The sequence below is a fragment of the Macrotis lagotis genome, chromosome 5 (assembly GCF_037893015.1).
Source record: "Macrotis lagotis isolate mMagLag1 chromosome 5, bilby.v1.9.chrom.fasta, whole genome shotgun sequence".
Classification (NCBI taxonomy): Eukaryota; Metazoa; Chordata; class Mammalia; order Peramelemorphia; family Peramelidae; genus Macrotis; species Macrotis lagotis.
This window is the reverse complement of record NC_133662.1, coordinates 156093735-156117815: the sequence shown is the minus strand read 5'-3', so window position 1 is coordinate 156117815 and position 24081 is coordinate 156093735. Positions and strand designations below refer to the sequence as shown.

The following is a 24081-nucleotide window of genomic DNA, read 5'->3' as shown; positions in this document are numbered from 1 at the left end:
GGATGCAAAAGACCTCAAAAGAATAAAACAGTAATGAAGGGTTTGAGGTAGAAGAGTGATCTAAAAATAAAAATTTAAAAAAATAAAAATACTATATTTTGTGGGAATCAACCCTAATTTCTTGGCTTTTTTATTTGTGGGAGTGGAAAGAATGGTTTTCTTTGAAGATTACAAGCCACTTGGCTTCCTCAGGGCCAACTGGAAAGATAGTTAACATAATGAGGTGGATGAAGGGTTGGTCTAAATAGAATAGTCAAAAACAGGTATTTCCAAAGAACACAATAAAACAGGCTAAGAAAAAAATGAGCCGGCTAGGTGGTGCATAGAGCAGCTGGGTGTCACAGTGGATAGAGTACCAGCCCTGGAGTCAGGAGTACCTGAGTTCAAATCCAACCTCAGGTACTTAATAATTACCTAGCTGTGTGGCCTTAGGCAAGCCACTTAACCCTATCTGCCTTGCAAAAACCTAAAAAAAAAAGAGCTCAATTATAGTAGGGTTGATATCTCAGTGGTATCCAAGTTTAAGGGGGGGAAAACATGAATGTGTGGCTTATAGCTAAAGCGCTAGCTTAGTTGATTGACAATAGGAAATCAATTCAATGGGAAGTTGAATGAAATATTTTAAGAATGTGAGAGGATGATTATTCAACTGGCAGGTCTTAAGTGACAGAAAAACTTGAATGGCACCCAAATTTTTTAAGTAATATAAAAATGTTTTAAAAAAAGAAAAAAGGAAGGAAGCATTGACATTGTAGGTCCTATGTTAATTTACAAATTCAAAAATTACCAGAGGTTCTTTTCTAATCCCAAATTTTGATAAAAATTTTCACAGTGCTTTGATTTTATCTGTTGAGATATTCTGACCACTGCCTATGGATTCTGTGAAAATCTTGTCCATATTCCTTTATCAAATAACCACAGGAATTATAGAGCATCATAAATTTAGAGCAAGAAGAGACCTTAGAAGTCATCTATAGAAATCTCTTCATTTTGAGGCCAAAAGGGTTAAAAAAGTTCCCCAGAGTCAAATAGGTAGTTAAGAAGCACAGTTAAGATTTGAGCCAGGGTCCTCTGTGGGCAAATTCAAGTGTTTCTTCCACTACACTTCTACTACCTTCCAATATATAATGATCTTTAAGAGATTTAGATTTCCTCTATAAACCTAAAAAAAGATGAAAAAAATTTCTTTTCAGGATTCTACTTCCAACAACATTTCAATGATCACTGTAACAGTATCATTATCTTTTCAAAAGAAAGTAAATATTCTTCTCTATTCAATTGACACATGAGGGTCAACATTCAAAAAACCTTAGATTTTAAACTCAGAAATAAATGCAAATGTTACAGTGAGTACTCAATAATTTTATTTTTATTGTGATTCCTGTTGGATAAATCCTAACTAAATACTTCTAAACTTAATAGTGACATTGAGTACAAATGAAATTTCACTTGAACCCAGGTTATCTAAGTTTTCAAGGTATATGTTGTAATGAAATAAGCTGTCTGACTTAGGAGGTAGAAGACTCAGGTTTTAATGCAAGTTCACTTGTTTGTATGAATGAGGGCAAGTTAAAGATCATAGGTTCACAGACAAAGACCTGGAAGAACCTTTTCAAGACATGTAATATAATCCTCTCATTTTTTACAGATGAGGAAACTGGGGCCCATAGAGGTGAAGAGACTTGCCCAAAATCAAATAAGAAGCAGATATATAATTCAATCCTAAATCCTTTCAATGTAAAGCCAGTACTGTTTTGACTTTCTGCACTGACTTCTACATCTAAAATGGGGGGAATTATGTGAGCATGTCTTCAATAAATGTGGATCACAACTTTTCTGTATTTTCCTCAAATAATTGTTTTCTTTCTAATTTTCACTGCATTAATTTTGTTTGTACAAAAACCTTCCAACTTAATTTAATCAAATGTTCATTTTATAAAAATGTTCCATCTCTAGCTCATTTGGTCATTAATTTTCCACTGCTGTAATGGGGATTTCCTCTCTTGCTGAAGGCAGGGATAATAAGTCAGTTTACTCCAGGCACAAATAAAAGTCTGTACAACTGCACAAAAGCAGGAGATGGTATTTCAAGTTTCATGGAACAGCTAGGAATAAAGTTAGGCTAGAGCAAAGCAAACAAATCCAATATCTAGTTGTTTATCTTGCCTGGTAAACCCATTCCTCCTTTCTGCTAGTGGCAGAATGATCCATTCATCTAGTTACCTATATTTAGGGCATCCCTGTTTGTTTTTTGCCTTCTTCCCTTTACAACTTGATAACATAGCAGATAGAATACTGACCTTAAGTCAGGAAGATATCATTTCAAATTAAGGCTCAAAAACTTATTAGGTGTGTGTCTTCAGGCAAGTTACTTAACATCCGGCTGCCTCAGTTTCCCCAACTGTGCAATGGAGATCATACTAGCACCTACTTCATGGGGTGGTTGTGAGATCATATTTATAATGCATTTAGAAGAGTGGTTGGCACATAGTAAGGAGCTTAATAAATGCTTAATACCCTCTCACATCCAAATGGTTATCAAAATAGTCAACCTTTGCAATATTTCTTCAAGTTGTTCCCTTCTATTTCCCTTCCTCTCATTGCCAACATTTCCTCTTTGCCAACTGGGTTTAAATCCTAACATATCTTTCCACCTCCAGACTCACCTTGATCGAACTACCCTTTAAACTTCTGCCAGAATCATCTACCTTATGCATAGATTATGTGAGCAAAAATCTTCAGTCTTTCCTCAATGCCTTCCAAAAAATTTTCAATTTCTTTGCCAGGTATTCATGGTCTTTCACAATCTGTCACCACCCTATCTTTTGAGCTTCATCTTCTATTACTCTCTACCACATACTCCATGTTCCAAGCAAATCAAACTATACCCTTTTTGCCACAAAACATACTTTGCCTTCTGATATCTACTCTTTTATTTATGCTGCTTCCTATTTCTGTAATGTTCTCCACACTCTTCTTTACCTATTGAATTATTTTAAAGGCCAACACAAAAGCTACCTGTTCTATGAAAACTTTCCTGACATCCCAGGGGGTCATGAACTTCCCCCCCCATACATCACATATGATACTTTCTTTGCATCTCTCTAATATGCTCATCACATATAATTTTCAATTATAAACTGTCTATCATATCCAGCTACCACATGGTTAATTTCATTAATGATTTAGAGATGAAAGATTCCTTAAGGATCATTTAACTGAACCTTTCCATTTTACAATCAGGAAAAAACAAGGATACAAACCCAGATTCTCTGACTTCAAATTCACCACTTATTCTTTGCCTTCAAATACTTTATCATCTAAACTTTACATCTGTCACATTATCTAGTTCTTTATGAACACGGCAGACAATAAATATCATTTTTCCAGATGAGAAATTTGTACCTAGATTTGGTCTAGATATAAGATTAGAGTCAGCAGTATTTGTAAGTATAATTCAACAGTTAAAGTTTTAGGAGGAGTAGTAAAAAGGGGGACCACAGGGAAGCAAGTGTGCTACCTAAATAAAATGGATGGAACTAGCAAGCCATTAATTGGTTGATGTCTTTATCTTTATAGTTAAGACAATTGCCAAGTATATAAAGATTACTCTTCTTCTTTTAAGTATTGAGTTGAGTTCTGGGTGCCAGAGTAAAAGAGATTCTCTTAGAAGCTGAAGAGCCTCCAGAGGTCAGCTAGAATAGGAAAGGAACTTGAAACCATACCATATGAGGGACAGGTGAAAGAACCAGGGTTGTCAAACCTAGTAAAGAGGAAACAAGATTCAAAAATATGAAGAAAGATTATGAAAATTGTTTTGTTTAGTTCTGAGGATAAAACCATATTAGAAGAAGCTGTAAAGAGATAATTTTAAGTTTAATGTCAAAATCAGTATTGTCTGAAAGTAGAATGGTCTTTCTAGTTAGAGATCTTCTAGTCGAGGCTGAAGAATCACTTGAGATTTTTTTCCTAAGTGTGGATAGGCCTAGGAGGCTTCTGAGATCTTTCCCCAGCAATGGGTAGATCTAAAGGGAAGAGAGCGTCTCTAGATTTGATGCTGGCGTCTCCTCCAACCTTAATTTCTTTTTAATTTGCCTCAATCAATCTGATATTCCTGAAACTTCCTTGATCAACTGTGAGTTCCTTTTGGTTAAAGGATTCTTTTTGTACAACTGAGGGAAAAGTCAATTAGTCTTAAAAACACTAAGAATTCACATAGAATGGGGGGGGTAGGGCAGGTGTGGGGACATATATATGTTGGTATTCATTTGAAATCTTCTAAGAAAAGGGTAACCAAAGAAAATATTGTTCATAATGGGTAATAGTTTCCCAATAGTTTATCCTTCCTCTTCCTTCTCATTGACAGCAATGATGATAATACTTTATATGGATAGAAAACTTCATAATTATAAAACAATTTACTTAAATTATCTCATTTAATTATCACAAAACATCTGGGAGCTAGAGAATACAAGTTAAAACTTCAAATGGAATTTTTTTTTTGCCTAGATTGAACACATATTTTTAGGGAGAAGTATGCTGTGCAGATAGGCAGAGAATATAGTGGGTCTGGGGTCAGGAAGATCAAATCTAACTTCAATCACTTACTAGCTATGTGACCTTAGACAAGTCAATTAACCTTTATTTGTCTTGGTTTTCCCCAATGTAATATAGGAACAATAGCAGTACCAACTTCCCAAGGTTGTTTTGAGGCTCCAATGAGATAATATTTGCAAAGTACTTATCATGTAGTAGCACGTAGTAGGTATCTTTTTTCTTTCTTTCCCTCTTCCCTCTCCTTTTCTTCACATCTATTTACCTTAATGAGAGAGAGAAAATGAGAGAAAGACAAAGAGAAACAGAGACAGAGAGACACAGAAAGAGACAGAGACAGAGAGACAGAGAGGGTTCTGAGTTGTGACCCTTGAAGGACCTGGGAGAGAAGGTGGCTGAAGTCAATATAGCCATGGGAGCCTGAGGGTAGTGAATATAAATCAGGAGGGGGAAGATCACTAAGCAAAATGTGGGGCCGACAGTTCCTGTGGGAAGAAAATGGAAGGAAGCTCCCATGCCAGTTTCCTAAGGCAACACCTTGTCAGTCTTTTGCTAATTATGGTTCTGGTAATGGCAGTAGAAACCTCATAGTGCAGACAAGGACAAAGCTTAGAGAAATTAAAAGATTTGACTAAGGCACACAGAAATGATGGGGCTTATGCTCAAGGCCAACTTCTCTCACCTCAGGTTCAGGGTTCTTTCCACTGTACTCACCCATCCTTACTATAATACAATCAGTTTCAGGTTTTTTAAGCTTCCTGCTTACAGATAAAAATGAGATAAGACTAAACCTGGAGTGTTATGTGGCATCAAGAATTCCTTTCTTGCTGCCCCTGTCTTGAGAAATCTATAACCACTTTCATCCTTGAAACAACAGTCTGATGGAGGTTGCATTAATTTCAATACATCAAGAATCCATGGACCCTCCCTCCTTTTAATTCTCTATATTTCATTAGATTATCTTCTTGAATTTCGGGAGCCAATATTTATTTGCTTCTTACTTGCTTTTCATGAGCTATTTTATTAGACCATTTTCTCGAAATGGGCCTCTCAGAAGATAATTAGACAGTCCTTGGTTACCTAATGCATACATATATATGTGGTCTTGGTCCATCACCACATCCATGTATGAAGTCTTTCTGGCTTGGCAAGACTTGCCACAGCTTGCAGCATCCTGGCATAGCCCTGGAAAAGATGAAGCCACCTCTACCCACTATAAGACATCAGAGTCAAAATTTACTCAAGGAGTAAATATTTTTTAAGTTAATCTCCTTCCTGCCAGGAGCATTTTTGAAAGATTTTTTTCCCCCTTCTGAACTGTGGTTGGAAGATTAACTTGTATACCATACTAGATATATTATCTGGGCAGAAAATAGCTCTCAATTAAATGTGATTCTTTTCAGAAAGACTCTGATGGCCAATCCCAAGACCCCCAAATCTAAGGGTGAGAAACAGGGCAATAGACTATTTTGTTTGATTAACTGATTTTCCTGGAAAGTTTTCCCTTGATAGAAGAAAATAATTACTTTCATAAAAATCTTTCATTGGGAGGCTCTGCTCTGTTTATTAAGATACTATACCTTGGCAAAAAAAATGACTTACATTTATGTAGAACAATAGACTTGATTTTGTATCATACCATTAACTGAAGCAGTATTTCCCAAATTAAGAACCCTGGATACTCTATATAGAATGAAAAAGGTTCAATGAGAATTTAAATGTTAATATTAGGAAAACTGTCTCCTTTAAAATATTAAACATAAAATGTTATAAGTATCAAAAATACTTATTATGGTGACAATTTTCCAGTATGAAAATGGGTTTAATTATGATTCTCGTTTCAACATTTTTCATTCCTTTCCTTTAACTCAAACTATTCCATACCCCCTAGGCTAAAATTTGTACTATGTCAATGTATTTCAGACCCAAAAGTTTTCATGCTTAAATGTGTTTGTGAAACATTGAACTCAAGAGTGTTGAGTAGGTTTTGTAATCGCTTGACAAAAGCAGTTAAACCTCCTTATGATAAGATCTTGCTTTCATACATCATGAAGAAATTTATCATGTTTATATGTTATGGTTCAATTCTGTACCCAATTATTGAAATGAGGAGAAAGGGCAGAGGAAAAGAATGAGGTTATTATTATTTTCTTTCTTCCTTTCTTTTATTTTTTTTTTTGCATGCAAAGCTAAGTTTGCTAAAACTTGAAATCAGCAAGAAAGCAATAAAGATTTATACCAACACATCAGACCTTGAACTATGAAGAAAATTTCTCAGCAAAGGAATAAGCAAGAAGTTTTGATACCTAGGATTTTAGCTGAGAAAAAAAAATCTGATGGTTACAGAGTCAGAGGGGAAAAAAAAAGATAAAACATTCATTTATGGTTCCAGGCTTTGCTCAAAATCCTATATTTATTTTGATATAAATATTTTATATTTTTTATAGGCTCCTAAATGAAAAGTCTTAAGTCAGATCATGCTTTATTTGAGCAGCTGGATATATGCACAATATGCAATATGTTAGTGAAAGAAAGTAAAGTTAGGGTTGATTTGTTATAGAGGCACCCAAGTATATTTCACTTGCCCTGGGGTTATTATTATTCAGCTTTTAGTGTGAAGTTAAAGAGGGCAACCAGAAAGCATAAGAAGCCTATATTTTTGTGAACTACAAATGATCTTTAACTTATTAGGCACTGTTTTATCATCTCTAAAACTTCCTAAAAGGATGTTTTAGGGGATATTCTGTCTATTCAGATTAAAGGTTAAATTTTAATGAACTGGTACAGTTAATCTGAAAAGTCTTTTGGAATTATACCCCCTCCCCCCAAGTCACTAAACTGTGTGCATAGCTTGACCGAATGATACCACTACTTAGCTTATTCACCATAAAGGTCAAATAAAGAGGAAAAGGACCCATTTGTACAAAAATATTTAGAGTACCTCTTTATCTAGTAGAAAAGAACTGGAAACTAAATGTATATATCCTTCAATTTGGAAATACATGAACAAATTATGGTATGTAAATATAATTGAAGTGCACTGAAAGAAACAAAGAGAGAGATGACTTCACATGAACCTGGAAAGATTTATATGAACTGATGCAGAGTGAAATGAATACAACCAGAAGAACAATTTAAACAATAATAACTACATTAAGAAAAGTAACTTTGAAACAGATTTAGGAACTCTGATGATCAATCTTGATTCTTGATCAAACATATTATTCACTTTTTATCAGGGAAGTCATGAAATTAGTGAGATATAGTTTTTGTTTTTAAAACAACATTCACGGCATATCCATTTGGACAGGGATATTGTGGCAATTTTTGCTCAACTGCATATTTGATACAGGGCTTTGTTTTTCTTTCAAATTTTTTTGGAGGGGAAGGATATCAGGGGAAAAGGAAGATTACTGATATTTATCAAGTTTTAAAAAGTAAGAAAAGAGGGTCAGTGAAGCATTTTTAAGTGCATAAAATAGAAGGAAGGTCAGTAGGAAATAGACAAGGAAGCCAGTTTTGAAAGCACGATGTTAAATTTGTTATATACTTGGAGGGTAAGTTTCTTTTTCTGTACTACTTTAAAAAATATATATATACATACATATATATATATATATATGTATATGTATGTGTGTGTGTGTGTGTGTGTGTGTGTGTGTGTGTGTGTATGTAAACTCTTATGTCTGGAGTAATATTTGAACTCAGGACCTAGCACACTGTATACCCTCTCTGTGACCTGATAATTTTTTTTTTTTTTAGGATTTTTGCAAGGCAAATGGGGCTAAGTGGCTTGCCCAAGGTCACACAGCTAGGTAATTATTAAGTGTCTGAGGCCAGATTTGAACTCAGGTAATCCTGACTCCAGGGTCTGTGCTCTATCCACTGCACCACCTATCTGCCCTGACCTGGCAACTTCTGCAGGTTCTGACATTCAAGTCTCCTCCAATCTTAGCTACTGAAGGTCCAGGAAAGAAACTTCTTGAGACCAAAGTCTTTGGCCTGGTGAAATGACTTATCATTAGAAATCTAAAAGGTTTCTAACAGTGGAAATGACAATAAAGAGAATGCATTACCATCTGCTTTGCCACTGCACCCAAAGGACCATGAGGCCTTTCCATCTAATTTGCAGAAAGCTCTTCCTATATGTGTTATTTCCCCTCTATTTGCAAGTGAGTGGTCTTTTGAGAACAAAGGCTCAATTGCTCTTCTATTTGTATCCTCAGAGCCTATAACAATTTTCTTGCCTGTAATAAGTGCTTAATATAAACTTTTTCATTTATTCCAATTTCTATCAAACCTAACTTCTCTTGTAAAATTTGTCCATACACATACACACACACACACACACACACATACACACACACACACACACACCAGTTAAGGGTCAAAACATAGGCATGACTTAGATAAAAAGCAAAGGAACTTTTTTTTTTTTAGTTTTTGCAAGACAATGGGATTAAGTGGCTTGCCCAAGGCCACACAGCTAGGTCATTATAAAGTGTCTGAGGCCTAATTTGAACTCAGGTACTTCTGACTCCAGGGCCAGTACTCTATCTACTGCACCACCTAGCCACCCAGCAAAATAACTTTTTATAGGAGAAAGGAAACATTTTGGAAGGCCCTTTAAAAATTTGTTCTTCTAAGACACAAAGGAGAGAATGAGTTAAGATAAACTAGACAGTATGTTAGATCTCTCTCATCTCCTTAAGCCAGATTTGTGTCTTGATTTTTGCATCTGATACTCTTGGAAGAAAAACAAAGATGATGAATGAAAGAATTCTGTATTTTGCCAAGTACTGACTAAGCACCATAGAATAAGTAAAAGACAGAAGCATAATCAGTTCTCAGATACAACTACAAGATAAGAAACTGTATGTGGGTTGAGAGTCCAGAGTTGTTTCTTAGGGGAAATATGCTAAATTTGAATTCTGGTCAACTAAGATGGCCAACTTTAATTCGTATTTAAAATCAGGTGAGAGGTACAATGCTTTTCTTCTGATACTGCCAAGAGAAACAGAATATTTCATTCTCATATACAGCCACACAGGAAGACAACATTTCCTTTACAACCTGGAAAAGGACAATAAGCAGTGGAAGTGGAGAATGGATGGGAAGGGAGAGAGAAAAAGACAAGTGTATAGAACAAAGATTCTTCTCTAATGGGAGTCTGTTTGGTTTTGTTTTCTTTTCTTTTTAAAGATAAACCACCAACTCTCAGTTTCCTTGTTGGTCCTCAGCACTAGGATACATATATGTTGATATTTCGGGAGGAAAGTTTTTAATCTAAATTGTAAAATGCACATCACATTTTTTTGTGTCAGTTATATCAATCCTCCATGTTGTATTTTTCTGATGATGAATTCCACAGAACATAAGAAATGTGTGCGTGTGTTTATATGCCAGTGCCTAGCACATTGTCAATCACTGGTAAAGACTTAGGGAACTACAAATCTCTTGATTAGTATAGGTCGCAGGTAAAAAAAAAATGTTATTCTTTAAAAGACTTATCACCCTTTTGCCTAGAACAACGGTTTTCTCTTTTTTGGGATTTCCAATTTGTTTTTTTTAATTTTATATAAATATTTTGTTTTTCTAATTACAATGGTAGTTTCTACCAAGCATTTTTTGCAAGGTTTTGAGCTTTGCAATTTTTTCCCTCCCTTCCTTCCCTCCCCTCCCCCCAACAGAAGGCAATCTGGTATAGCCTTTATATTTGCATCCATGATAAACATAGATTAAAATTGAATGTGTTGTGAAAGAAGAATCAGATCCAAAAGGGAGAAAGAAAACATTAGAGAGCAAAGTTACATAATACATAAGACAACTTTTAAAACTTGAAGATAATAAGCTTTGGTCCTTCTCTGGATATGGATGGCATTCTCCAACACAGGTCCCCTAAAATTGTCCCTGATTATTGCACTGATGGAATGAGCAAATCCCATGTTGTTGCTAGTGTGTATAATGTTCTTCTGATTCTCAGAGCAGGAGTTTCCAACCTGGCAGGTGGTGCAGTAGATAGAGTGATAAGCCTGGAGGACTCATCTTCTGGAGTTCAAATCTGGCCTCAGAGATGATTTGTTGTGTGATTCTAGACAAGTCCCTTAACCCTGTTTGCTTTCATCTCTTCCTTTGTAAAATGAGCAAACCATTATATTACCTTTGCCAAGACACTCAAATGGGGTCACCAAGAGTGAAATACAACTGAAACAACTGAATGATGAACAAGATAGATTTCAAGGAGTCCTTTAAAAAGGAAGGGAGGGACCACTAGGTGGCACAATGGATAGAGCACCAGCCCTGGAATCAGGAGTACCTGAGTTCAAATCCAACCTCAGACACTTAATAATTACCTAGCTGTGTGGCCTTGGGCAAGCCACTTAACCCTATTTGCCTTGCAAAAACCTACAAAAAAATAAACAAAAAATAAAAAGCAAGGGAAAAAAATTACATATTCATTTCAATGTACCTCTTTCTAATTCTAGCATTTTTCTTTTGCAAATTAAATATCCCTGATCTAAAGAATGTAATTTCTGAGAAATAAATGTAAAGTTGGTAGAATAGACACAGTTATCATTCACATATCCTCTGCAATGCTCAGGGACCTGTTAAATGTGATAGAAAGCTTGGGTTAGAGGACTGAACCAATTATCTCTTTCTAAAGTTGTGCTTAGGAATCCCCCAAATTAGCATCTTGGCATTGAGCAGATCAAATAAAAATTTTGACCTGCTCTGGGGAACAACTGATTTTTTAAAATAGTTGACCTTGGTATTTCTTTTTTTTTATAACATTTTTTTGACCTTGGTATTTCTTGAGAGAGAATTTGTTGTTATCAACAGAACCTTAGTAGAAAAATAGAGACAGAGAACTAAAAAAGTAGCTCTAAGGTGAACTTTCTAGATCTATTTTTATACTATCATTCAGTTTTTATTTCTTCTGCATTTTACTTTTGATCCTTCAAAATCTGATGTCTTTTTCTTTCTGCCTTTTGGATTTGTATAGATGTTAATTTCTGGCTTTTGCTTAATGTGGAAAGGCACTATATTTAATAATTTATAATAATAATCTGACATTTCTGTATTTTTTGAAGGAGAGAAATTTAAAATGATGCCATTCATTTAGATGAAATATACTTCAGAATTATTTCCTGTATTTAAGAAAAATGTTTAGGAGGCAATGAAGATGCTAATCTATTCAGCATCCAGTTAAAGAAAAGAGCACAAAGAAGTCTGCTTTGAGGGTGAGAATGTGACTATGAAATCAAGACAGAAACAAAAGATGGTGACTATATATCTAAGTTAGTCACAAGTTTTCAGGGTGAAAAAGTCATGTGGTTTTTTTTTCCCTTTACAAACAGGAGGGAAAAGCATCTGCTTCCTCTTGCAATCATAAATACCGTGAAATTGCCATCCTCTCATTATATTTACAGACTATTTATTCACAGATTTAAAATATGTAATAATTAGTTTGTCTGTTTTCCATTTTAAATCAAATTATTATAATATTTACTCATTTAAATACAGTAATGAAAATCTGTAGATTTTTTAAGTTAGGGGGCCAGATTTGAATTTCATTTTCACATTTTCAAGATTTTAAATATGAAACTCAATCAGGGGATTTTAACCTGGTTGTGGGAGCATGGTCCTTGGGGAGTGATTTCAGGAGGTCTGTGAACTTGGACAAGAAAAAAAAAATGAAATCTTTATTCTCACTGACTTCTAAATGAAACTTAAATAGATCACCAGATTTCCAAAGGAATCCATGACAGAAGAAAAGTTAAGAGCTACTGCTCTAAACCTATGTATGTACCAAAAATTACCCTTAAGGATAATTTCAAACTAGTTGAAAGCAGCCCTCTAATTCAAATCATACTTCAAAAAAGAATATAACATCTCCTATAATGGAAATCCAGTTTCTAACTGACGATCTTAAAAGAAGTAGAATGCACTAACTCCTGGGCAGCTCATTCCAAATTTGGACAGCTCTAAAGAAGGGTTTTTTTTGACATTAAGCCTAAATGTGACTCTTTGCAACTTCTATCCAGTCTTTGCTCTTAATTCTGCCCAAACAGACTAAGTGTAATCCCTCTGAACATGACAACTCTTCAAATACTTGAACACAAAAGGTAATATACATCTTCCTTGGTCATCTTTCCTATTCTATTTTAAAACATTTAGACTTAACATCCTGAATTCTTCCAAACAATCTTTATATATCATGAATTCAAGGTACTTCAACAGTGTAGCAGTTCTGTTCAGGAAATTCTCCAACTTACCAATGTTTATAAACTCTAGTGTCCAGAACTGAACACTATAATTCCAATTTGATCTGACCAGGGTCACTATTGCTTCCTTATTCCTGGAAGCTATATCTCTCTTAAGTCTCATCACAAAAATTTGGGGGGCTACCACATCGTAGGAATGACTCAAACTGAGCTGACTGTACCTGAATATTTTTCAGACAAACTGCTTCCTAGCCATACCTCCCCCATCTTGAATTTAAGTTGATTTTTTTAACCTTTTAAAGATTTTACATTTATGCCTCCTGAATTTCATTTTATTAGTTTGTCCAATATGTTAGCCTATTGAAATCTTTTTTACATATTAACTCAGTCATCTAGTATGTTGGCTATTCTATCAATGCCTTTATCCAAGTCATTGATAAAAACATTTTATCACTAGCTATAGAGCCAAACTCAGATCCCTCAAGCACTACAGTGAATCTCTTTCAAGAATTAAATTGATCTTTCAGTTCAACCATTTGATCAGTTCTAAATCTGATTATATTTTTGTCTAGTCCATATCGCTCCATCTTTCCTTCAAGGATAGTTCAAGATACTTTATCCAAAGCTCTGTCAAAAATTGGTTAAACTATACTTATAGGAATGCCATTTTCTAGTTTAGGAACCCTGGCATAAAAGAAAATAAATTTAAATTGGCAATGATCTGTTCCTAAAAGTCAAATGTGCTCTTTACAATCATTACTTTCTTTACCATATATAATATGGCATAACATATTATATATAACTATAATAACAATAGTAAAAAATAATAAGCATTTATACAGAAATTTTAAAATTTTGCCTAATTTTATCCTCACACAACCCTGGAAAGTAGGAGCCATTCTCATTACCACTTTACAAATGAGGAAATTAGGACAAATAATGTTGGACACTCCCAGGTTCACATATTCCTCACTTTACAGACTGAGGAAACTGAGGCTCCAAGAAGATAGTTAGCTTGTTCATAATAACACAAGCAGTAACAAAATCAGGATTTGAACTTGGGTTGACTCCAAACTCAATGGTCTTCATATGTCAAAGTAACAAAATCTATTTGTCATACTTTTTTGTAAATACTTATTGTTTACTTAACAAATGGTTTGTTTTATTATCCTGGGATAAAATTTCTATATAGCAGTAAGTGAGGCAGGTACATTAAACCTTTATGAAGTGGAAAAAACTTACTTTTAATGAATTCTGCCTGACTAGTATATAAGCATCTTTAAGAATGTGTGAGAACTCAGTTTTCCTAATTGTAAAACCAAGACAACTAGAATCAGATTTGCTAAAGAAGAGAGAATTTTGAAACTAAAATCAATTAAATATAACATTAAAAAAATTCATCCAGGGTCATGTCACTATATCTGTTACGTACTGGTAGCCAGATAGCACAGAGGATTAGGGTACTAGACCTGAAGTCAGGATTACAAGTTCAAGTGCAGGTAGATATGTACTAGCTGTGTGACCCAGGACAAGTCACTTAACGTTTCTGTTTCAGGTAACACTGGAATATTATTCTTTTATTGGAGTTCTTCAAACCAAGCCTGCCTCAAGGTTCAAATGGCTCAAAGTGGCATGCCTCACAATTCAGCTAGGTTGTGCTCTCCATGGTATGTATGATAGAGCCATTCACACTTGTGTTTATGAACAGTGCATGTCTACATTAATGTGTACATGGATTCTTGGTTCTTCATAATTAAAAGAGTTCTTTAGGTCAAGAAGACATACTATTTCTGTTAAGGAAATATAATCACTTTTACCTTGCTATAATTGACTATGAGTGTTTGTACTTTGTCATTTTTTTGTGTTTTGGGGATGTCCATGTCTACAGATCTAATAGCTATGAAAATGTCATCTGCCAACATAGTCATCAGTAAGTTCATAGAGTACAATGAAATCTTAAGTTCAGTGCTTCTAGGCATGTACCATTTTTTTTAATACTTTTGAAAATGGATAATCCCTAAAAAAAACAGGATAACAGGGTTCAGAAACAAATAACAAATGCCAAGGGATACATTCCAGGGGTAATCCTTGAAAAATGAATTGAAAGGCACTAGTAGCTGTGGTGGTTTCTGATCATTACCACTACTAATCAAGGCCAGCTTTATGTAGAAGCAAAATACAAATAAAAATGATAAATATTATGTTCATTCACAAGCAAAGAATCTTCAAGGTTATGCTCAAAACACAACTCTACTTACCTATATTTTGAATAATTTCTTTTTTTTAATGTCCTTGGAATGGAGGGTCCTGTGAAGTTGACTTTAAAGTCAACCAGTCAAATAATCACAATTCCTGTCTACATTAAAGAGATTACCATAAATTCTCAATTAACCTCATTATTTCCAGGAGCTTTAGTGTAGATAATACAAATCCTGGATTATCTGACCAGCACTTTCCTGGAGGGCAGAAGGCAGAGGGAAATCCCAAGAGACAAAAAAACAAGATTACTGTCTCCAGAAAAGAGTCTAAAGCAAAGGTAATGAATTCATGCATTTACCCCTACCCATTTTATAAAAGGTAATTATTCCTAGTAATGTTTTAACAGCAAAAACAAAAACAAAAAATCAAAACTTCAAGCAGAGTACAAAAAGTTGAAGGCACCAGAGGAAGCTCACTGGGAGACATCACCCAGAGCCTGTACATTCCTTTATGTAGAAAATTCTAGAATTTTGTCCACCAAAATATGAATTCTTGACCTAAGGATAGATTTCAAGGAATCTATGAACTTAAGTGGAGGGGGGGGGGGGGAGAAATCTTGACTTTAACTAACATATCTAGAGGAAAGGGAGGGAGAGTGAACATTTATTAAGTGCTAACTATGGGCCTATTTCTTTACTAGGAGGGACTTCAGAGGCCATCTAATCTTACCCCCTCATTTTGTAGATCACCTGCTCAATGTCCCAGAACTAGCAAGTGATGAGCCAGGATCAAACTCAGGTTTTCAGATTCCAAATACTGAGCTCTTTCCTCACCATGGATATAGGAACATACATACATATGTGTATACATATACTGAAATAAAAGTGCATGTTCTAATTAGCAGCACTATTTTCCTGAACTTCATTCAAATGAAATTTTCACCTTTTTTGTGATCATTCTTTGGTTGAGTGGATTTGTAATTTGTATTAGAGTAAGTACTAAAAAAAAATCATTATTTTCTATTACCCTGAAAATACTGAAATAAATGGTTTTATTTTAATATTGCCTAAATAAATATTTTAATTTAGTAAATAAAAACACTAAAATATTTTCAGTTCAGTCATGTCTGACTCTTTGCAACTTCATTTGAGGTTTTCTTGGCAAAGATACTGGAGTAGTTTGCCATTTCCTTCTCTAGCTTATTTTACAGATAAGGAATTGAGGCAAACAGGATGGAGTGACTTATCTAGAGTCACACAGCTAAGTAAGCATCAGAGGCAACATTTCAAGTCATAAAAATAGGTCTTTCTGATTCCAAGGTCAGTGCTCTATACACTGTGTAACTTAGTGGTCCTGAAATATTTTAGTGTAAACTCAAGTAATGCTTTAAAGTTTGCAAAATACTTGGCAAATATTATCTCATTTTTATCTTCAAAACAATTCTATGAGGTAAATGCTTTTATGGATTAAAAAAAAAACAAACTGAAGCAGCCGGAAATTAAGTGACTTGCCCAGGGTCACATTAGTAGCAAATGTCTGAGATCATATCTAAATTCAAGGCTTCCTGATTTCAGTTTCAGTTCTCTTTCCACTGCACCACCTAGTTGCCTCAATATTATGGACATAAATACATACACTAATATATACACAATGCATACATTCATATATATACATATATATATACATGTATATACACACATAAAAAGTTAAAAGAAAAATAGTTAAAGAAAAAAGTTCACAGACCCAAGTTTAAGAATTCCATTCTTTGCTGCCTAGATCTCTTGCTAATGAGGGAATTTTTCCAACTTTACTATCAGTTCTTTATCACTTCATGGCAGTGCCACTAATTTAGGCATACATACACAGATCAACATTTATGACATTGCTTCTTTATGAAAATAATCTTGAGATCCAAATAACTCACAAATGAATATTTGGAAGAGAAGGCATTGATTAAATGTAAACAATACCTGTGACTATATAAGACAGAAAGGCAACATATATTTATAGAGTTTTTGTAAAGTTAGAAGAGGAATTCATTAATTCAGAAAAAAAAAAAGATATCTTATGGTTTGATCTGGTTACCTCTGAGAATTCTGTTCTCTTTAAGGATATGATTTCTCTCTCATCACACCCAATTTGGATTGAGGTACAACATGAAAACAAAGTAAAGACTGACGGAGTGCTATCTGTGGGGTGGGGGTGGGGGGAGGGAAGCAAGATTGGGGGAAAACTGTAAAACTCAAATAATATCTTTAATAAAAATTAAAAAAAAAAGAAGAGGAATTCAAATTCAATGTCACAATGTAATTACCCTGACTTTTCCAGGTAAAATGTCATATTTGACTCCTTCTCCCAAAGTGAGACTGTTCAGTCAACTAGACCACCTACTATTTTATGTTTGTGATTTTGTATATATTTGGTTTTTGAAAGGCAATGGGGTTAAATGACCTGTCTAAAGTCACATGGCTAGGTAAGTCAAAGGCCACATTTGAATTCAGGTCCTCCTGACTCCAGGACTGGTGTTACGCACTATGCTACCCTTCCAAGATTGATTTTAAAGAAATTAACTGACCTTCTCTAAATTTTACAGTCATCAGTGGGTATCAGCACAAAGTTTAAACTGCATTTCTGCATTCGTTTCTACAAACCAAAAACCACCTTATAAAATTTTCAATGGGCAAATCTTATGTGATTTCACCAAAGCCTAAAGTTCACAGAAATCCAATTCAAAAGAATGAAAAATTTTTTATATCATTCTATTCAACCATCCCTTATTTCCTTCAAAGTTCAGGCAAAACACTAACTCTTCCATGAGATTGTTTCTGATCTTCTACTTCTCCCTAAAACTAGTCATGCCACCCTTCCTAAAGTGAGCTTTGTATATATTTATATGTATACATATTGTTTCCTTTTTATAGAACTTTTAGGCCTCTTATAAAACTGATATTTGAGGGCAGGGATTGTTTCATTTTCTTCTTCTGAATCCTAGGGCCTGCATGGGAAAGAAGAGTGCACAAAGTAAGAACTTAATAAATGCTTGTTATTTGATTGAACAAATGTTTATTAAATGCCCATTTTGTCCAAGGCCCAATTCTTAGGAACTAAGGATATAAAGATAAAAGGGAAGCAACAATCCTTGCTCTCAAGATAATAAAAACTCATCATCCATTTTTGTGTGAGTTCAGAAGCAAGTTAAACTAACTTTAGATCAACTAAGATTATTGACTCAATGGTGACACATATAACAATTAAACTCAGCAAGGTTTCAATTCAATCCACTCAGTGTTTTGTTTTTCTATTTGTTTTGTTACAACATTCAAAGAAATGAATGTGTTTTTGTCTGCCATGTTAATACATATTTTCAAACTGGCTTATATTCTGTAAGTTTTAATTTATTTTAATGGAGTATAAGAAAAAATATTTTGATTGGTCAGTTTTAAAATAAAAATGAGTTGTAAATTTAGTGAATATTTAATTTTTAAAATAAATTTTACTGATGTCTTCTAACTCATATACTTGCACTGACTGAATAACCAAAATAGTTTCCTCTTTAGAATTAGAGGACATACCATTGTTTTCTTTTTTTTCCCTTGGTCCTAATTCCTCAGACACAAAATGACTAATATGTAAACGTTCAACACAAATGTAAATGTGCAACTTTTACCAGACTGTTCACTGCTGAGGGGAGAGAAGTGGGAAGGAAGGAAGGGTAGTAGAAAAATGTGTAACTTATAACTATGCAAGTGGATAAATGTTTAAAATTTCATAATATGTAATGGGAAAAAATAAGATTATCAATCAAAAAATAGAATTAGAGGATATAATACATTATACTATAGGAGATAAGCTGATAGGATAGAGATGGGAATTGGACCTTCGATTTCATCCCTAGCTGAAGAATCACCTACTATCAATGAAGGGTAGAATCTTTTCTTTCTTTTTTCTTTCTTCTTTTTTTTCTTTCTTTCTTTTTTTTTTTTTTTTTTTGCAATTTATGGTCTAGAGATGCCTAGAGCACTGAGGAAGGTCACACATGATATGGTTCAGTATGTCACAGACAAAAGACTCAATCTCCATGGTGTTTCTTCCAAAAGTTGATTAGACTGTGTAAATTAACACTAATTTTTCTCTATGGAAATTCAAGTTTTGATTTATATTCCTGGTGTTAATAGAGCTTTCCTCGGATGGCTACCAAAGCACCTGCAAGATTGCCCATGACCAGTATGGCTAACCATAGAGGGCACTGGATAACCAAAGGACAGCAGCTAAAATTCAAAATTATTCTTGTTGCCTATTAAAGCTTTGTAATTAAAGGCTATGATCTGGGGACCAGGGGTGGAGGGTTGGGAGTGGTGGAAGATTTGCTAACTTTTCACTACAAAAAGCTCCTTTTCTGGATTTCTTTATGTCAAAAAAAAATAATAACAAAGGAAGAAGCAGAAATAGGACATGGGAAATATATAGAACTGATAAACAAGCACCTCAAATAACTTATTTTTTCTTATGCCTTGCCACCCTAAGTTGCTTAACTTGGTGGATGATTTCTCCATGCTGGAAGTGAAGTTAACCTTGTAGCCTGTCCTCCTAGAACTAGTTTTAAATTTATAAGAGAATTCTGAGGAAGGAAGCTCCAGTTAACACCTAAGTCATCACATTCTGATAGTCATCCACAACAATAACAATAATAATAATAGTAACTAACATTTCTACAGAACTTACTAAAGTGCTAGATCTCAGACTAAGGGACTTACAATTATTGCCTCATTGAGCCTCCCCCTAGGAGAGAGGTGCTATTATCATCCCCATTTTTAAAGATGAGGATATTAAAGCAAACTGAGGCTCAGGGACTTCCCCAGGGTCATAAGGAGAGTGTCCAAGGCTAAATTTGAAGAGTGTGATAAGTCCAGGTCCAGGTTCTATTTACTGGCTGCCCTGAACACAGGTGACTACGTGATGAGTGAAGATGGGCCTGGACATTCCCACACCACCCTGCTCCATGCATCTGTCCTTGCATGGTCTCCAAGATCTGGGAGTCAGGTTGATTCCACAAAGTTCTGACATTCCCCATCTCACAGAAAATTAAATCCCTGGAGCATATGGCTCAACGAAGAGGACAAATGGATGGGAAATGCAAGAACCTCTCAGTGACAGCCAGAATGTCCATGAAACCCTCACTTTTCCTCCTTTTAGGAAATCAGAGCCAGTTCATAACGTGACAGATGGATACAAGAAGAGCCAAAGGATGGCTTTGAGGGACAGCCTTCTGGCCATCTCAATCTGCAGACCTGGCAAACACAGGCACAGGTCATTCGGACAACCACATGCCAGTTGATGACGTTGGACTGAGGACCGAACAGTTTTACTCACAGTCACACAAACATAGTCTGAGGTGTGTAGATCTAGAGTGGCTAAAATGTACAATATCTGGTGATGACCAGGATGAAGCTATTTAAAGGGAAATGTAGTCTCTGTGTGTGCTAACAGGAGGGGCTTTTCACACTTGCCAATATAATTAAATAAGGAAGGGAACCTAACTGAAAAAAAGACAGTTCTGCCCTAGTTGTGAAGTAGCATCGCTTAAAAAATGATATTAAACAATGACACAGCTTAAAGTGGAATAAGGGAGGGGAGTTTTAGAAGCTTTAAGAATACCTAGGAATTGCCTAGGATCAAAGGATCATTAAGTTTTGAGGTTTAACTGATCATAATTGATCAAATTAATTGTCTCAATTTGAGAAAATCATGGATCTCTTTTGATAAAAAAATTCTCAATTTATTTCTTAAGAGGTATGAAAGTATGACACAAATCACCTCCATGGTTAAATTAATTCCTTATCATCATACTTACTACACCAACAGGAAAAGCCAAGACAGCCAACATCCAGTCACGGAGAGAGATGAGCTTCTTTAACTGTCTTTCTTGCTCGTGATTACTGCTCCCTCTGGTTAGGAGACTGGAAAGGTCAGTCAGTACACAAATTCCAAAAAAGACAGCCTGGATAACCTATAAGGAAATAACATCTCATGTCAATATTGATATGACATCCAAAAAAAGAAAAAGCAATGGGAAAACAAATAATAATAATTATTATTTTTAAAATTGATCATTTTATAACAAACGGACTGATTAAAATTGCATATGAAGAACTTTAAAGAACAGAAAGCTCTCTACTAATATATATCCATCCCCTCAAGAAAAGGAAAAGCAGCATTTCCCACCTGATTTTTTCAGCCAAAGGGATCACCCTATAAGCTCTGAAGACTGCTATTCCATTTGCCCTAGTAGACAAAGACACTAATTGCTGCAGTAGGTACTGAGGTTAAAATAAAATTAAAGTTCACTTCCCTTTCTTCCCTTATTTTTGAGGTATTTTCATTTTTTTAATTCTTTTTTTTATTTTGAACTTAACAAACACCAAATAAAATGAGCATTCCTATATGCATTTTGCTACAGAAAAGGAACACTGGATATAAAGATGCAAATACATAAGAGATTATGTATAACTTTATTAATTTATTAACACTTTAAGAAACAGCTAACTTTCTTTTGTATTATATAAATATTTTATAAATGGTAATTTCTACCAATCATTTCTTTTTGCAAGGTTTTAAATTTTACTATTTTTTCTCCCTCCCTTTCTTCCCCTTCCTCCCAACAGAAGGCACTCTGATAAAGTCTACTTTTGCTTTCATAATACGTTTGCTTCCAAATTGACAAAAGAAACAGATTAAAAAGGAAAAAAACATTACAGATAGCAAAATTATATAAATTGCATGACAACTTTTAAAAATTGAAGATAACAATCTTTGGTCTTCATTTAAACTCCATAGTTCCATCTCTGGTTGGAGATGGTATTCTCCATCAAAGATCCCCTAAAATTGTCCCTGAGTACTGCACTGATGGAGTGAGCAAGTCCATCATGGTTGATTATCACCCCATGTTGTTGTTTGTGTGTATAATGTTCTTCTGGTTCTGCTCATCTTATTCAGCATCCATTTATACAAGTCTTTCCAGGATTTTCTGAAACCCCGTTACTCATGATTTCTTATCCCCTCATTTCTAATTCTTTGCCACCACAAACAGGGCTATTATGAATATTTTTGTACATGTGGGGTTTTTACCCTTTCTCATGATCTCTTCAGGGTAAAGACCCAGTAGTGGTACTGCTGGATCAAAGAGTATGCACATTTTTATTCCCCTTTGGATATAATTCCAAATTGTTCTCCAGAAAGGTTGGATCAGTTCACAACTCCACCAACAATACATCAGTGTCCCGGATTCCCCACATCTGTTCTGACGACATTATTCTTTCTGGTTATATAGTCCAAACTGAGGTGATATCAGGTAACTTTCAAAGCTATCCTGCTTGTCCATATTTCCTTCTGGCCTTTATTCTGTTTTCTTCTCATTTGGGAAACTGGGGTGAGAGAAAACAGTCCTACCCTAAAACTTCTCTTTCCCCAAATATGAAAAACAAAAATGAAAAATTCTTCTGATAAACATGCATTTTCAAGTAAAAAAATTCATTCATTGGTCATGTCTACAAATGTGGGTCTCATTATCTTGAGTTCATCACCTCTTTGTCAAGAGATGAGTAGCAAGGAAACCTGTTGAAACATAGAGCTGGTTCCTCAAAAGTGATACTAAGAAGGTCTAATGGTCAAAGAAGGGAAAGCACCTACAATGTACTAGGCACTATGCCAAATATTTTACAATTATCATCTTACTTAATTCTCCTAATAATCATGTGAGGAAGGTACTATTATGAACTCCATTTTACAACTAAGGAAACTGAGGCAGATAGCGGTTAAGTGACTTGGACAGGATCCCACATCTAGAAACATCTGAGATCACATATGAGCTGAAGTATTCCTGGCTTAATGCTCTATCCACTGCCTCATCTAGCTGCCTCAAGCAAAGAGAAAGAGAAATCAGCAAAATAATGAAGATTATCTATTCAGGAGAACTTTTGTATTGACAACATGTGCAGACTGAATAGTTTAGGAGGTTTTCCCAGCTTCTCAGCTTTCATGAAGCAAAGACCAGGCCAAAGTAGCATTGCCTTAGACAACCCCCCCAACACACACACACACACACACACACACACACTATTTTCTGAAATAAAAAGACTCCAAGTCATAGCCTCCCTAATCAATCATAAATTGTATCAGCTATGTTTGGGATTTTTTTTTTTTTGACAACCTCATGCAGAGAAGAATTCAGTGACACCATAAACAATGATTTACTATATTTAAGAAATTCCTAAAGGAGCTAAAAACACAGAGGATTCTATAAAACTGAGGTAAACAACATGTTGTAACATAGTCTAGCAAATGACAATGCAAGTTACAGAAAATATAGAAAAGGGTGGAAAAAATAATTCTCTTGGCTAGAAGTCACACCTTTTTTCAGAGCCAGGGCTTGATACAGGAGAATTTTCCTGGCTTGTTTTACTTGAAATAAATCACTGATGGTGAACTTGCATGAGATACAGTTCTCTTTTGTACCACCACCCCGGCCCCCATACACAACAGAAAATCCTCTAAAAACAAATCTTAGGTAGAGGGTGGAAAAGGGGATTGAGGATTAGGGAGCAAGAGGTCATTTCTTTTTAGTAGCTGACATATGAATTATTATTTGGGTGTCCCATTGAATAACACAAGACAGGGATAAAGGGACTTCAAGGTCACCTACCTGGTTCTACCTCTTAGTATCCTACAAGAACACTTCCATAATCTAAACCAATCTGTTCAGATTATTTAATCTACTATTGAAAATATGCAATAAAAGAGATTCTACAAGCACCCTGAGTTAAATAATCCAGAGTTTAACTGACTTGGTCATTCATTAACAAACTTCCCCTATTCCACTTGACTTTTACTAGTCCTGTTTGCCTTCTTCAGTGGTATAAGAATTTGGACAGTAGAATTAAATCTTAACATTTTTGGAGTAGGCAACAAGCAATCCCTAATCCAGCTCCCTGAGGTGAAACACTTGAAGGGGAAGGCAAGACTCACTTTTTTGATAAGGAAGACCTTTACTGACATGGGAATTCTTTTACATATCTAGAAAGGGATTGAGGATTTTTTGAGATCACTA

At 34.9% G+C, this 24081-nt stretch overlaps 1 protein-coding gene across 8 annotated transcripts in view; it reads right to left on the bottom strand.

The window, feature by feature from the left end:
- The window catches only part of AIG1 (androgen induced 1), a 344302-nt gene that overhangs the window by 232805 nt on the left and 87416 nt on the right, over positions 1-24081 (bottom strand). For all 8 annotated transcript variants that reach the window (XM_074187735.1, XM_074187737.1, XM_074187739.1 and 5 more), the window contains exon 2: positions 20830-20985. In XM_074187735.1, the coding sequence (XP_074043836.1) occupies positions 20830-20985 (156 nt within the window). The remainder of the gene's footprint in view (positions 1-20829; positions 20986-24081) is intronic.